The following is a 17,303-nucleotide window of genomic DNA, read 5'->3' as shown; positions in this document are numbered from 1 at the left end:
CCAAAGCTGAGTACAATGGGAGAATGATGTCCTGGGATTTGCTTGAGAAGCATCTGTGGATGCAAGCCAGCATTTTGTTTGCTTTACTAGCCACAGCATCACATTGAAGGCTCATGTTCATTGGTCGATCATGACCCCCAAGTCCCTTTCGTCTATAGTGCTAGCCAGCATAGCACTGCCAAGCCTATAAGCATGCTGTGGGTTTTTCTTCCCAAGGTGGAGAACCTTGCATTTTTCAGTATTAAACACCATCAGGTTCTCATCTGCCCATTTTCTGAGCCTGTCAAGATCTGCCTGGATCACCCTCCTGTCCTCAGGTGTGGATGCTTTACCGCAGAGTTTGTTGTCTTGGGAGAACTTGGCCAGTCTGCTTCTGACACCAATGTCTACATCATTAATTAATATGTTAAATAGTATAGGCCCTAGGACAGAGCCTTGAGGGACCCCACTGGTCACAGTGCACCACGACGATTGACTTCCATCAACCACCACCCTCTGGGTCCTACTGCGGAGCCAATTCCCCAGCCACCGGATTGTGGTGAGGCTGAGGCCATTGTTAGCCAGTTTTGCCAAGAGGTGATCATGGGATACCAGATCGAAGGCTTTTTTAAAGTCAACATATATGACATCAATCTCTTTCCCCCTTGTCCAGGTGATAGGTCACCTGGTCATAAAAGGAAATGAGATTGGTCAAGCAAGACCTACCCGCAACAAACCCGTCCTGGCTATCCCTCAGGATGTTGCTGTCAGCCAGTCTGTTAAGGATGGCCTCTTTGATAATCTTTTCCAAGACCTTCCCCAGGATAGAGGTCAGGCTGATGGGCCTATAGTTTGCCGGATCCACTTTCCTCCCTTTCTTGAAGATAGGCACCACACTGGCCTTCTTCCAGTCCTCAGGCACTTTACCAGAGCACTAGGAGTTCTCAAAGATCCATGCCAGGGGCTGAGCTATGATGCTTGCCAGCTCCTTGAGTACCCTGGGGTGTAAACCATCAGGGCTGGCTGACTTGAAGGTATCCAGCCTCTCAAGGTGTTCCTTCATGAGGTCAGCTTTGATGGAAGGTAAGGAATGTCCCTTACCTGGGCCTCCCTGTCCTGTAGTGGGCAGGGGCATCCCATGGGACTGGTGAAAAACTGATGCAAAGGATAGATTTTACAGGATTGAAAAAGTTCTATCAGCTGTGGTGGGCTTACCAATAGCTGCCCAGCACATCCCAGGTTTGGCAAATCTTCACTGAGATTGGTGGAGCCCTTCCACCAATCAGGCGGTTCCTGGGGAGGAGTTTGCCCTGCCCCTACCCAGGGCAAGGCAGAGAACCCGGACCTGGTTGAAGCCTGTACTTTGCTTTAACCTGATTGGTCTGTTTGCAATCTGGGGGCAGAGCCCTCAGAGGGTATAAAACAGCAGTGTGCCCAGCACACAGGCAGCTATGATGAGGGATGGAGAAGAGGACAGGCAAAAAAGAAGAGCTGGCAAGAGCTGGCCAGTGGGGTGGAGCTGTTGCCCCGAAGACCTCTTCGTGGGACAGGAGTGGTAAGCAGCCGCGCCCCCAGCCTGCCACTGAGGAACGTGGTGTCAGTGCAGGTAGTGCTGCACAGGGGGTCCAGGAGGGACCAGGACCCTGGGAGCTGCACAAGGCGGCTGGATCTGCAACCCCTGGTGTGCAGCCAGGAACACAGTGCACAGGCCGGTGCACAGAGCAGGACCCTGGGAGCCACTTGAGGCGGCTCAGGTCTGCAACCCTTGGCACAGGGCCAGGCAGTCAATGCTGACAGCATGGCACAGAGCGGTTCAGAAGGGATTGGGACCTTGGGAGCCGCTTGTGGCAGCTCAGGTCTGGGCCCCCCTGGCCCAGAGCCAGCAGCCCGGTGCAGACAACGCTGCACAGAGGGTCCAGGAACGGACCGAACCTCGGTGTTGCATGAGGTGGCCCAGGCCTCCAACCTTGAGCAGAAGACAAAGTCCTCAGGAGCACGTGACGGTGCTTGGGGCTCCAAGTGCGTGAGCAGCCCAGGAGGAGTCAAAGGCCCTGGAGGCTCCTGCGAGCAAGGAGCAACATGCCTAAGGGACCAAGGACAACTCACTCTGGACCCCGAAGTCATGAGTTGCTGGGGAAAAGGATTCCCACAGGGGAGGGGAAATTCCTCCAGGTTAGTAAGGGGCTCCTAGAGGGGAGGTCCCAGCAATAGAGGGCCCCTCTGAGTTTATAGGCCTCATTGGGGTTTGTGGAAGGCCCAAGGGGCATTAGGATTTTCCCCTCCCACTAGTCACTGGAATGCAGCCAAGGCCTTAGGAACAGCCTGGGCTTTGGAGACTTTTAAAGAGTTAAATTTATTTTTGATGTTTATGTGCCTTATATTTTGTAAATTTATTGTTTTTTAGAACTTAGAGTGTATTGTCTATGTTGGGGCCCTGCTGGGATCCTTCCCTATTGCTTAGCTGTGTTCACCTGCAACGTATTTGAAGTCCCAGTGGTGGTAAACTATCATAGATATATATATTCATAGATATATATATGTATATAGAGAATAAGATTTATAGTCACATATTATATGTAAATATCTATATTTATATTTATCTTTTGAAGGCTCCCTGTAAATATTAATAAATTTGTATATAGTTAAGCGTTCCCTGAATAGGGAATAGAGGGAACTGGTTTGCATTTGCAGATCCCTCTCACAGCACTCCTGCCTAGCTACCCATCCCTTCTATTTGGAGAGGGGATCACGTACTTGGGTGCACCCGGGTTACACAGTGAAAGGAAAGGGGAGAAAGAAGCAGTTGTTGGTGAAACGGTTGGGGTGGCTGGCTAAATTTAACAGCTAGGTAGAAGCCTTCCAAGTTTGTAATGTACTGGGGTAAAAGAAAAACCATTACCTCTGCCAGAAGGATGAGATGGGTGATGATGGCTTATACATCACCTTGCCAGTTAATGTCAGCACCAAGATTTTCCCACAGAATACCAACTTGAACGTTATCATACAGCTGGCTAAATCTTTGGATTTCTGGGAAACTGCAAAGTAGGATTAACAGAAATGCAGTATTTGCACAGCTGGAACAATATTAACGAAGACTCCTCTTTTGAAATCATTTCTAGGGATAAGAATTGGAAGTACCTCCTGCATTAGGGGTATTATCCAACCATTACAGATTTGCTGGATCAAATCAATGATTTTATTATCATCCCCCGTGCCCCATCCCAATTAGTTATGATCTACAATCCCATGGGTAGAAAAGTGAGGTGAGCTAGTCTGTATTTTGGGGTTTCCACTGGGAGGCTGCTGTTAAAAAAAAAACCAGACAAAACCCCTCTTCCCATCTGGCATTACTGGAGGATTCAATTTGCTGTATCTTTGCATGGACACTGCGGAACATCAGCTTGTCAGGGGCTTTTCAGTTCCCTTATTATGCTGTGTCCCCATCTGCAGAAGCAACGATGTTTGTCACCATCACTTATGACAAGCTGCATTATGTCCCTGTGAACCAGCATCACATTGACAATTGGCATGGAAATAAAGATGGATCAGAACAAACACATCTCATTTCGCATTGGTAAGGTGATTGTTAAACTTTACCTATGCCCCTGGAAAACTTTGAGATTTAAAAATAAGTAAAATCATGATGGTGATGGTAAAAAACTATGGAGATGCTACCTTGTATGAAAACTCTTATGCATGTTTCCTTTTATGGTATAATGAAATACTGTTTGAGAATGACATGGTTCTTTGGGTAAATGTGATATCTTTTATTAGACCAACTAAATAGTTGGAAAAAATGTTCTTTGCAAGCTTTTGGACACAAACACCCTTCTTTAGGCATAGGGAGAGTCTGCTGGTGACTGTGTGCTCCCATGGGTCGAATAGAAGTTTAATATGCAAAATGCAGGTCTGTGAAAATGCAAATGTATGGTAGGGAAGATCAGAGGGGATGTGAGACAATAGGTAAGAGACAGGTAAGTGGGGGGGAAAGGGGGAAGCGGGGAATGTTGAGCTGATGATAGAATGTAGCTAGTAAAATGTAGAGAGGTTACCTGGGGTTATTGGATTGCACACAAGTTATAATGTGCCATAGTTTTTCTTGTCGTTCATATGGAAATGATTTGATGGTGGTTTTGAGTTTTAAAGTGAAAAGGGGAGTAGGATCTTCCTCTAGTTTTTGTAGTAGGTGGTGTCAGAGAGTTGTCTGTTGGCTTTTTTATGTAGTTTTCACAGTTAAGGATAGCTATAGTTCCTCCTTTATCTGCTGGTTTTATTACTATTTGGTGGTTGGATCTTAGAGATTCTATGGCCCTTCTTTCTGAGAGGGAGAGGTTGTTATGGTGGTGTTTGTTGATTATTTCATTGTTCATTCTTTCTCTGAAGCAGTCAATATAGCAGTCAAGGTTTGAATTTCATCCGCTGTGAAGTATCCAATCTGATGTTTTCTTGGATTTTTTTGGTGTTTTATCTTTTCCTCAATGTTGTCATAGGATGAAGCATTGTTGGATGTGGATTCATTTTGGTTGTTGAAATAGTCCTTGAGATGGAGCATTGGAAAAAATATTCTAGTTCTCCACATTGTAGTATATTATTAGGGTTATCATTTATTAGGGTAATAATATACTTCCTCCCCACACCTACCTGTTGCACCTTTTGTGTCTCATCCCCTCTGATCTTCCGTGCCACACATTTTGCATGACAAGCAAGTAAAGGAGTTGAGGGTCCCCTAGAGTTGGATCTGGGACAGGGATCTCATGGCTAACAGGGGACGTCATGGCAGCCCTTGAGCATGCCCTTGTCACAGGCTGCAACTGAGTTATTTAAACATGTTAGTTGAACTAAGCCAAGTATATACAGAACTGTACTACACTATAATTAAGTGCTATGAATTGCTGCATGTTAACTACACTGGAATGCTTGCATAAACAAGTTAATTCACCTGCATAAATGTTTGCAAGATCATGCTCTATTAGTAGCATTAGAGCAAAAATATTTACAATCTCTCTTTTAATTAACACTGTATACTATAAAGACTGTCAAATCCCCTATTTTTTAAAAATATTCTCACTGGTATCTCTTGCAAATGTTGATTTGAATATATTTGCATTATGTGTTTTAATGTTCTTCATACCACAGAATTTGTAAGGAATGTGAACTTTTTAGGCTGAAGAACAATGCTAGTACAAAAACTAGTTATGAACAAGTTTGGATCAGGAATTAGAATATTTATTACTGTCAGAGGAATGAAGTTTTGGAATGGTCATCTAAACAAGACATTAGGGACAAAGAACCTGAATAGCTTTAATACCATACACAGTAAGTTTATGGGAGGAATAGTATGATAAAATAGAAAGCTCTTGGTTTAGTAGTCAGCATGTGCGATATGTGGACTTACATTGGTATTTGGAACACAGAGGTAACTTGCAATGTGGTAGGTATCTGTCAGTCCCATACTTCAGAACTTCTGCAAGTTACCTGCAGGGGCCAAGAAGGAAATCTTTTCCCCACATGAATTCTTACTGGATTCTGGGGTTTGGGGTTTTTTTTCCACTTTTCTCTGAAGCATTGGACAGTGATGACAAGTAAAACTGGGGGTTTTGATTAGGTGCACTGGTGTTTCTGCTGCTACTTACAGATACTTACTGATCACCTTTGTGTATACTACAGAAACACATGTAAACCAGCACAAAAATATTTTTTGAAATCAAATTAATTAATATTTTAGATGTTCACTTTTTAGAATATTATTTGATATTTTTCTGGTTCTGAGATGGCAAAACCCCTTCCTGAAAGGAGTACTTCCGGGGGCAAGGGGAGGGACTTCTGGTGGCAAAGGTCAGGGGTTAGGGGGTGAGACTTCCATCCCAAGATGGTGATTGGGGGGGGAGGGCAGCAGCACAGGGCACCTGTCAAGGGGCAGAGCTACCCATGCAGCCCTCAACAGCTTGTCAAAACTCGGCAAACAGCTCTCTACCTGAAATAATTGCTTGCCCCTGGCCTACAGCAAATGGCTGCTTGCAGGTGGCTGCAGATGCACAAAACTTACATAGGTGTAACTTACATTGATATATTTTAACCTTGCATTCCTGAAGTAATTCAGCACCAGATTCAAGTAAGTTATACTGGGATGGGGGTTTACATCATGTGTCTGCTCCATGTTTATACTGGTTTAAAGATGAGATACACTATGTAAATAAGCCATGTGTCCAAACTCTTTAACTGTTGTCCACCTAGGTACCACTTTAGGCATGCAAGTAACCCATGTATATGAGATTGTTATTTGAAATGAATCCAGTGTACAATGGGGCCATGTCTATAACCTATGAGCTCTAAAGGTTGCTGTAGATGGTTTCAACTGCAGATAAAGTCCTTATACCCTGAGCAGCACAGGCCACAAGTATATGCAGGATGAACCTAGCCCTGAGGGGCACTGCTATTAAAAAGAATCCAATCTCACATAAACAGGGCTCATTCATTCATACTTAAAGTGGAGTCTGTGTGTAGACCAAGGGAAGAATTCTGTTTACTTTTGGGCACCTAAATGGTAATTTCCCAACTGCATAAGTAGTGTTGACTCCTGTGCACAGGTTGCAATTCCATTACCCCTTCCTTGTAGATATGTAGGGGTGTGTGCCCAAAACCTTTCAAATAAGAACAGTTTTATAGGGTAAGTAAACATATTTTACATATTTCAGTTTATAATCATGCTATTCATTTCTTGGAAACATTTTGAATAAAGAAAAGTTGCAAAAGGAACTAGATGAATTTTTTTCAGGTGAAAGACCTTATACATTTTTTTTTAATTTTAAAGGTATTCATTGTGATTTGTTAATTTAGTAACCTTAATTCATTTCTTATTTTTCATGTTTAGGACTTCAGTCATAAGGCCACTCTTTTGCGAGATGGCAGAATCCAGACCAGTGGAAACAGAATTCATGGAAATCCTGTTCAGTGGGTCAAAGCACTACTAGGAAACGATATTTCTGTGAGCTGGAAATATGCGTGGAATAAGGTAGGTCCATTGTTATCCCTAAAAACATCTGTTAGGAGCTTTGGAATTCTTTCCTCTAAAGATCCTCATCTTAGCAGATTGTCACTCTAGGATCTATGCATCTAGCTTTGCAATCAGTTGGAAACTCCTGTAATGTAAAGGTTCTAAACCATAAGGTACCAGACATCTGAGAAGTCCCCTTAAGCACCTTTGTCCTAGAAATTCCTCAACAACTTAATTAGTCTTTTACCCTCAGCATTCTTTTCAGCTTTTCCTTGTATTTTTAAAAGTGCATTGTACTTCTGCTGTCTATAAGAGTTGGCATTTTAACTTCTCTCAGCACTTTGGGTGCAGCTGATATCTTCATGGCTGCCTCAGTCTATTTTTTTGCTCTTCATTGGCATCAGGGCATTCATATTTCATGCCTGTTTGCTCCTCTTAAAAGGGTTGTACATTGCAGAGCAGACCTATAGTGATTCTTTAATTAATGGTGTAAGGAAATGGTTAGCTAAATAGGTGTCAAAAAATAAAATGTTTTAATCTGACAACACATATCTTTATCCCTTCAGTTGCCCAGTTTTTATTCTCTTGACTATTCATTGAACTCATTTAATAATAATTGTTATAATATTTGGGATTAAAATGTTATAGAATTTGGTTCTACTTTAAAAATATTTTTCTTTCCTTTTTATTTATGTTGTGCATTTTCTTTGTCTTAACGTAACTGAAATGCAGATTTCAATAGAGAGTTTATGTTTTGGTACTTTTTTTAACAGTTATTTGTTCAGTTTATTTTGTGAGGGAGGTTACAGCAGAGCTGATGTTGACAAGTATGCCCTTTGCACTTTATTCAATGGTAGTTTCAGTGTGTCCTGAATCTACACTTGCCCCCTAAACACTGACTCTTTCACTTTCCCACACCTTATTGTTGTTCCTCACATACTTTTACAACTTCTGGACGGTGCTAATAAAGAAGAGCAGGAGACAAGTTGCTTGGATTCTGAGAAACTTGGCAACACCTCAGTAGCTAAGTATTTCCACAGAGAAAGAAGACAAAATAATGACTCTCTGCTTGAAGTTGCAACCTGTCCCAAATTTCCTGCTTACAAGCTGATTTTATTTGAGATCTGAACTTGGGTCCCCCATGTAGTACAAATCCAATTAAGCTGGCGTTCAAATGAGACATGCTCAACTGCAGATGGGAAAAATAATAATATAATGTATCTAAGGTTTACATGAGTGTATCTGTACAAAACTGGGTGTAAATATGCACTTGAAGGAAGAAATAACATATACAAATGAGGCCCATACATATTAGTTATGAAAGACACCTGATGTCTCTTATGACAAAAAATACAAAGTAAAAGAAAAGAACCAGTTATTCATATAGAGTTGTTTGTACACAGGTTGCATACCTTGGGACAGAGCTGTCAAAAATTCTGGTTGAAGAAGCATCTGTTCCTAACAAACCAGAAGTAACATCACAACTAAAAGAGCCTTCTGGTATGTACAGACTTAAACATAGTTTCCACTTTGGTTGGAAGTAGCAGAAAGTGGTTTTTAATGTGCTGAAATTTCCACAGTTTATTCACCCCCTTCCTGGTTTGTTTCAGGAATTATATTCATTGCAGATAGTAGGCTTGAAAAAAATATTTAGAGATGCTGCTTTCTATCCTGGCCCATGGCAATGTGGTAGAGAGAATATTTTTGAATGTGTTGGATGTTAGATAATTTTATCTTAAATGTATTTAGTATATAGTAGAAGCAACGATCTCAATAATCAATGTAGCAGTTGTTTGTTGTGCTCTATGCTCAGGTATACAAGCTTGGAATGTAGTTGTATGTGCATATTAAAACATGCTTTTCAGGAAAAAGAAATAAACCTATTTGGTAAATATTCTTGTGCCCAACAGAATAACTAGTGTTTCTTTACTGTCTAAAAATGAATAAGAACAAGAACTAAAACCAAGTTTATTAATTGAATTAGGTAGCACTAGGCAACATTTTCAAAGGCACTTAAGTGACTTAGGAGCTTAAGTTTCATTTTCAAACTTGGGCACATGTAGGAACCTAAATTCCATCATTTCTCAATGAAACTTGAGTCCACACAGAAACAGGGAGACTTAAGTTCAGTTTCCTTTGCCTAAAGGGATTCAAACCTAGGTCTTCCATCTCTCAGGAGAGTCCTCTAATCACCAGGCTGCTGTAAGTCATGATATCTATGCCTTATTTTTAAAGCTGTTTATAATTCACAATTCACTGGGCTTGTGACAGGAAGTACAAATGAGCCCGAGTATCCACCAAATAAGTTTGTTTTGCTTGAAAAACATGTGTTAATATGTCCATGTGATTACATTCTCAGTGGCTGCTTCTACACAGGATGCTGACTGTGCAGTCGTTTAGTACCTGTATAAAAAAGTACTAAATGACTGTGTAGTAACTGGAGTTACTGTGCAGTAGCACCACCAAAAGGCTTTTTCATGATGCTGACTGTGCAGTAGTCAGATGACCCCAGCCAGGTGTTTGTTCAGTCTCCTCTTAAAGAGACCCAAGGTAGGGGAGAGCACCACCTCCCTTGGAAGCCCATTCCAGATTCTGGTCACCCTTACTGTAAAGTCAAAAACTAAGGCACCTATACTACTTCAGTGCCTCCAGGGTTAGGCAGAAGTTGAGCAGTTTGAAGATTGCAATTTGTACAAAATCCACAAGTCCCATGGTAGGTGCCTGAGGCACTTGTACACATAATGAAAATTGCTGTGTTTTGTGGTTTAATTGTGTCATGCTATACACATGCAGGGGTTTTACATGATTTAAAAGAGTTTGTTACATTGCAGACTAAACCACATCCACATGTAGTTTAGTTTGCAATGTAGCTATTTGTAACACTGCAGCCTTTTCCCAGCTTGGCCTGCCTCTCCCCACCTCTCCCCACCCCACTGCAGGAGAGGTGGGCTGAAGGCAGAAGTGGCGAGGGGCCCAATCCTTTTTTTTTTCCCTCAGAGCTTGCCTGCATCTCTTGCAGCTGAGGGGCGAGCTGTCAGCAGTCTGAGCAGCCCCTGAGCTGTGGCAAGCCCCAGTCCATCCTTCCACAGCAGCGATGCACCCTGGGGCCACCCAGATGGGCTGCTAGTGGGCAGGTGCTGCCCCCAGCTCAGGCTTGAGAAAGAGTTAGATTGGGCTGGGTGCTGCCTCCAATCTAGGGCAGCACCTGCCCACTAGTAGCCTGCTCGGCAGCCCTAGGGGGTGCTACTGCCACGGAGGGAAGGACCAAGGCCCCCCACAGCTCACTGGCAGCTCACCCCCTGGCTTCGGGAGAGGTGGGCAGAGTACACAGAAAAAAAAAAGAAAAGGATCAGGCCCCTCACTGCTTTTTTTTTTTGCCAGTGGAGCCTGCCTGCACGAGCTGCTGCTGGACCACGCAGCCCCTGAGCTTTTTTGTGGGGAGGAGACGGGGGGGTGGGCTTGGTCCTTCTCTCCACAGGGGCAGCACCCCTCTGGGTTACCTGGGAGGGGTGCTAGCTGCGCGAATGCTGCCCCAGTTCACAGGCAGCACCCTCTGGATCCAACTTTTCCCTGAGCCCATGCACAGGAAGCCTGCTCCCCAGGCTTCCAGGGTACAGACCTCGAGGAAGAGCTGGATCTGGCAGGTCCTGCATGTGAGCCAGGGCAGCACCTGCACAGCTAGCACCCCACCCAGGAAGTTCTGAGGGGTGCTGATACCGTGGAGGGAAGGACCAGGCCTCCGCAGCTCAGGGGCTGTGTGGCCTGGTGGCAGCTTGTGTAGGCAGTCTTTGCCAGAAAAAAGAAAAAAAAGTGGCACGGAGCCTGATCCTTTTTTTTTTTTTCCTTCTGCGAAGCCTACCTGCCTCTCCCCTGGAGGGAGACGTACTGCTGGCAGGCCCTGAGCTGCAGAGGCCCCCAGTCCTTCCTTTCACAGTGGCAGTGCCCCTCGGGGCCACCCAGGTGGGCTGCTAGCAGGCAGGTGCTGACCCAGCTCAGAGGTAGCACCCAGCCTGATCCACCTGCTTGCTAGCAGCCCACCTGGGCAGTCCCGGGGGGCACCACTGCTGCAGAAAGTAGGACTGGGACCCCGGCAGCTCAGGCATCACTCAGCCCTTACACCAGCTGCAGGAGACATGGGTAGGTTCCGTGGGGAAAAAAAGAAGGATCGAGCCCCTTGCCCTAACAGTTATGGAAGCCCCTAAATTGAAACAATGGGTTTTTAATTGTTGCAATTAAAAAAACACCATTTTAATTTAGGGGACAAAACTCCCATCATGTGTACAAGTGACCTATATCTCTCCTTTAGATCTAGCCCTTTGTCCCCTTTAGGGCCATAGTATTCAACTATTTTCATTAATAAGCTTTGACACAATTTGTATTTAAATATTCAAAATGCAAAAAAGGATTGCTCTTATTTCTTGACAATGCTTCTGCAGAGCTTTCTTTTACCAGCTGGTGTTTTGTTAGCTGTTTCTTCCTGCCCATTAGAACCAGATATGGAGTACTGAGAAAAGAATCTTCTGCACTTGCTCTTGGAACTATAATCCTCTGGTTAGCCGCAAACCACAAGCTCTCAGATGAAACCTCTACGCTTTTCCAAAGCATGCCTTAGTAGGTGGACTTCCAGGCAAAGGAGCTGCAATCTGTGTTTATACTTAATGAATCCAGTACTTTAGAACACACAAAAACAGAGATGCTTTTTGTAATCACTTTTCTTTTGTTTCCTTCATGGGGGGTTACAAATCAATTTTTTAAGGTTTAATTTGATTTAGGTAACATATCTTTGGTGGCTCAGCTCCTGGTGTACTAGGTTTAGTCACAATTTTTGAAGTTTGAAAACTGAACATTAAACCATTAAAATGAGTGTTGCATTCAATTAAGTGAAGTACTCAAAAAGTGAAGTATTGCAAACATATTTATATATAGCAATATGTAAGTACATTTTTCCATAGTGCAAGAAAAATAAACCAGAAACTATTGGGCAAAGGCAATGGTAATGCAATACCTTCCCTAAGAAAGTTGAATTCCTAACTCAAGCATTTTAATTTGACTTAACCGGTCAAGGACACATCTTTCCTTTACTTAGTGCAGACATGGTCCAGGTGTTTTTACATGTGTCACTTCACAAGTATAATGGCTTCCAAGACCTTGATCCTGAGAAATATGCAGGTGGACCTTTGTACCTGTGTGGTCTCCTTGAAGCCTGAGGGGCTGGCTCTTTACAATGCTGTTCTAAGTATAGAATCAGGCCTATAAGTGGTATTATTGATCTACTGGCAGCCCACTTCTCTAGTCCTTACCAGAACTAAATGGCTTTTAGGGAGTAGTCTCACTTTATTGGGACTTCACAGATGAGCAAGAACTACTCAACCTAAGTAGTGGATGTAGACTCTGTTCTCATTTGTGGCAGATGACAGAACAAGAAGAAATGGTTTCAAGTTGCAGCAAGGGAAGTTTAGGTTAGATATTAAGAAAATGTTTCTAATTAGGAGGGAAGTAAAGCATGGGAACAGGTTACCCAGAGAGGTTGTAGAGTCTCCATCTTTGAAGGTTTTAAAGACTTGACTTGGTAATGCCCTGACTGGAATGATAGAGTTAGGGATGATCCTCCTTTGAGCAGGGGGTTGGACTAGATGACCTCCTGAGGTCCCTTCCAACCCTACATTTTTATGATTCTACGAATCAGATTCTGTTTCTGCTGTCATGCTGGTGTAACTTTGCTGTCACCACTTATGTCAGCATGAAATTGTTCAGATCTGAATTAGGTTCTAAGCCTTAAAATGGTAAAGAAAAATTCCAGGCTAGCTGCTTGCAGGAATGCAAACTGAAATTCAGTTTTGTATCTGAGAATGTATTATATTCATCAGACTGAAGAGCTGCATAAAGGCTTAATATTCACCAGCAAACAGGTGCCGGGGAGCAAACAAACAATATTTGGTGTTAGGAAAGTCAGAGCTGATGCCTATGTCAGAAAAGGAAACAAATTTGTCATTTGTATATTCCAGAATGGCTTGAAAGAAAATGAGATTATAATAATACATGTAGTATGCATGTAAGCATAGTAAGTACGTAGGCTACCACTGCAAGAGGAGGGTCTGCAGAAGAGGGCATGCCTAATGTGGTGCTTGTGCCCTGGAGATCCTCAGATGCTGGAAGAGACTCTGGGACCATTAGTTGATTTATGTGGATTAGAGCAGCCCTCACAGACTTTTATTTTGTGACAGGCCTTAGAACTTGTGTGTGTGTGTGGGGTGGGGGGTGGCGTTCAAAATAGTATGTTGCTCTGAATTGCCACAGCTGGGTGTGGGTCTGGCTCAGAATTTTTATCTCTATGCCAGTTCAGATCTGTGATATGAGGTGAACCATTGGCTTTGGTAGTGTTGCATAAATCTAAGTGAAAGCAGTGTTTTGCCACTATATGTAATCCTGTGTATTTATGTTTATTTTGAGCCAAATAACAAAGCTCTCATATAATTTATACCAGTGATTTTCAGCCAGGGTGCCATGCCATATTAGCACTGTTAGGTGTACAAACATGATTCACAAGATAAACCCAGTGGGCATGTGTGCTTGCAGCAGCTCAAAAGGAGTGGCACAAATTTGTGCCGGGGATTTTTGCCTCAGCACATGTGCCTGGACACGCACTTTGGTGTGGGTGAAGTTGTACCACCAGGGGCAAAATGACCCTGCCCAGCTCCTCCTGGATCTGCAGCCAGAGGGAACTAGAGGCTGGGGACAGCACCTGTACTGGCCCCAGCAGTAAACAATCCTGCCCTCTGCTGGCCCCAGCAATATAAGAACCAGCTCTGGTGAGCAACTCAGGGCTACTTGCCCTCAGGAGCTTCTGAGGCCCAGCCAGTTGGTATCTTGGGACACTACCTCTTGTGCCAGCTGGACCGCTGAAGCAGCCCTAACCTGGATTTGTCCCTGTACCCTCTACCTGTTGCAGCAGTCTGGCAGTGGGAGCTGCTGCCTGACTGTGACCTGCTGCCATCTGCAACAGCATCCACCCCCTTGAACCTGCAGCCCCCTGGCTGCATGCCTGCCAGACCCAGATAGGGTGCCCCTGCTTTGCCATTTGGGCAGCTATCACCCAGAAGATGTGTTTCTTGCTGTAGCCCACTTTGAACTGTCAAAGCGTGTCCTTTTGGCCATTTGGGGCCAAGAGGTCAGCCACCTCATCTGCCCTCCAGCTGGGTCCCCAGAGCTAGCACTGGACAGGCTCCTCTGCCTGGATCTTGTCAGTTGTTTCACCAGCAGAGATCCTGGTGTTCCCTGTTTAAAAATTGCAAATTCTCTGATAAGAAACCCAAATTCTCTCATTAAAATACCTGAAATTGTGTTCTTCTGCTATTAAAATGAAACACCACTACATATAGACAGATCAGTTAGGCAATGTTTTATTGATATATTTACAAGTTTAAAGCCATTTGGAAGCCCACCAGTTGCCTCCATCATCATCATAAAATAAAGCCTAAATATCTATACACTTTGGCATTTGCTTTTGGGGTTTTGTCATAGAAAAGTCAGAGCTGCCCCTACCCCTTCACTCACCAGGATGTACGGTGCTGAGCAGCACTGATACGACAGTGCCCTGCCCCTGCCCTTGCCCCTCACTCTCAACCCACAGCCTGTCCCTCCCCTTCCACCCCAGTCCCTTCACTCGTAACCCATAGAGCCAGGTATGTGGGTGAGGGGTTTGTGGGGGTGTCTTGGGAGTGTGGGGTTTGTGAGTGGATTGTGGGGCAACTGTGGGTGTGGGGAGGCCATGTAGGGGGGCTGCTCAGAACAGGTGGGTCCCCTGGCCCCTGCAGGGTGCAGCTCCCCCGTGCAGCTCATGAACTACCCCCTCCCACAGGACCCACAGATCCCCCCACAGGGCCACAGATCCCCCCTGCAGGGCCCAACCCCCTGCAGCAGGGCTCACAGCACCTCCCCCCAGCAACAGCAGTTGTCAGGCCCTCAGGGCCCACTGCAGCCAGAGCCTCCAGTGGCGCGATGCGGCCCCAGTCACCTCAAACCCAGCACTGCCTGTGCCACTTGTCGTGGATTTGGCACAGGGCTATGTGCCTTCAGGCAGCACCAGGGCTGCTTGGGCTGTCACCTGGGACCTGGCGTCACTCGCAGGGAGTGCATGTTGCACCAGGCTGGGTCCTATATCCATGGGCCTTATGCAACCTGTGGAGGCAGAACCCGACCTGGTGCAACACGCGGTCCCCAAGAGTAGTGCCAGGCCCCAGGTGACAGCCTGAGCAGCCCCACTGCTGCCTGAAGGCCACGCCAGGGTGGACTTGTGACAAGTGGCACAATTGGTGCCAGGTCTGAGGTGGCTGAGGCTGCACTGTACCACTGGGGGCTCTGGATGCAGTGGGCTCTGGGGGCCCGATGGCCACTGCTGCCGTGATGGGGGCTGTGGGCCCTGTGGGGGACCCACCCCCACAAACCCCACCCCCACAACCTCCCACCCCCAGTTCCTACTTACCAGAGACAGCACCTGGGTCATGCCGCCTTGCACCACTCCTGCTTGCCTCCCCACACACGTACGTGGCATGCTAGGGCAGCAGAGGCACCATACAGATGCTCTGGCCAGAGCATCTCTGGAGATCCAAAACCCCGGCATGCCTCAGGGCATGCTGGAGAACCATGCCCTGCCCCAATTTTTTCTGGGCTGGTTTTTTTTTTTGGTACCTGGAAATCCAGGTATCAAATTTAGAGCCTGCGCTACAAATATGGAGCATGGGGAACATTTTTTCATTTTCAGCGTAACTCTTGTGGCATCTCAAACTGGTTTGAGATGCCGCAAGAGGCACATGCATGCTCGTCTGGATGCACCCAGTGTTTTCAAATAGGAATCTGTAGTATTAAAAACATTCTAACCTGTTGTGGTCCTCCTGAGTTCTTTGCAACAGAAGAATTACTGTATTATTTTTCTGTATTCAAAAAAAGAGAGAAAACTAGAAGCTGGCAAGGGGTACTTCAAGTCTATTGAGGGATGCTTCGAGTCTGAAAAGGCTGAGAACCTCTGATTTATACTAACAGGGGTGTAGGTTGTAGCCATGTTGGTCTAAGGACATAGGCAGACAAGGTTCCTTGGGTGAATCTGATATCTTTTATTAGACCAACCCAAATAATTGGAAAATAATTATTAAGCAAGCTTTCAGGTTCAAAAACCCTTCGTCAGGCTAAGGAAGTTTCAGCAGCTGGTGTGTGCTCTTCCTGGATAGTAGTTTTTTTACTTTTCACTCCATCCAGGAAGAGCATACATCAACTGCTGAAACTTCCTTAGCCTGACAAAAGGTTTTTGAACGCAAAAGCTTGCTTAATAATTATTTTCCAAATATTTGGGTTGCTCCAATGAAAGATATCAGATTCACCCAAGGAACCTTGTCTGGTTTATACTAAGGCTGCTTTCTGAGTGAAACTTTCATTGCAAACATGGAACGTTGCCAGCTTGGGTAGAGAAGAAAGAGAACTGGGGAAACACTACCCAAGAGAGAAAGTCATGCAGGTAAGGATAGGTCCAACCTTTTACTGGAAGGTAAGAAAACTGAATGGGTGAGGAGTTGCTCTTGAATTTTTTGTACAATTTGATTAGTAGCTTTTTCTCATTTCTGGGAAATAGCACAAGTTTCTTGAAAAGCAGTCTTCAGTTATAAGTCTGTTTAACTTTATAATTGCTATCATGACCCTCACTGCCAGAGGATTTGAGCACCTAAATTGTCTACAGGTAGGGCACACATAAATTCAGCAGTTCCATGATTGAGGCAGTTCCAGCAGAAGTGCTGTTTCACATAAGCAAAAACAAAAAAACCCCTGAATGATATCATAAAAATATATCACTTTAAAACTCACAAAAATATTTTATCTTCAGCATATTCAGTTGGGATTCTGAAACAAAAGGGAACTTCTTAGCAGGTACCAAAATCCTTAGGAAATATAACTGCCAACTCAATTTCCACATCTCCAGGTTATAGGTCCCAATCCTTTTATGTTCAGTTCCAATAAAAAGCTTATCTGTTTTTATGCTCAGAGATAAAACATTTGCTAGGAGAAAAGGGTAAAAAATCAAAACAAAGCAATGGAAAGTATACTAGGAAGGAAAACCCCAGCTAGGGAAAAGTTTCTGGAAACCACCCTCTCACTGAGACCCCTAAATGAGGCTTTTATAAATGTAGGGAGATTCCATATAGCCCACAGACAGATTAAGCCCCTCTTTATTATTCCTTTGGAGTTTGTTTACTAAGATCCAGGTGGTTACACTTCTGTAACACCATTGCCTCCCTCTTCTGTGCGCCAAGTAAAGTTACCCTTCCTTCTCTGTGCAAAACTC

General features: G+C 44.5%; 1 protein-coding gene across 1 annotated transcript in view; it reads left to right on the top strand.

The window, feature by feature from the left end:
* ANKRD31 (ankyrin repeat domain 31) overlaps positions 1–17,303 on the top strand; it is a 164,489-nt gene that overhangs the window by 130,785 nt on the left and 16,401 nt on the right. The window contains exons 22-23 of the mRNA XM_059723549.1: positions 6,851–6,991; positions 8,377–8,473. Of these exons, the coding sequence (XP_059579532.1) occupies positions 6,851–6,991; positions 8,377–8,473 (238 nt within the window). The remainder of the gene's footprint in view (positions 1–6,850; positions 6,992–8,376; positions 8,474–17,303) is intronic.

Source organism: Alligator mississippiensis, chromosome 3, assembly GCF_030867095.1.
Source record: "Alligator mississippiensis isolate rAllMis1 chromosome 3, rAllMis1, whole genome shotgun sequence".
Taxonomy (NCBI): Eukaryota; Metazoa; Chordata; order Crocodylia; family Alligatoridae; genus Alligator; species Alligator mississippiensis.
Note: the sequence above shows the minus strand (reverse complement) of the source record. Positions and strands in the feature narration are given on the sequence as shown.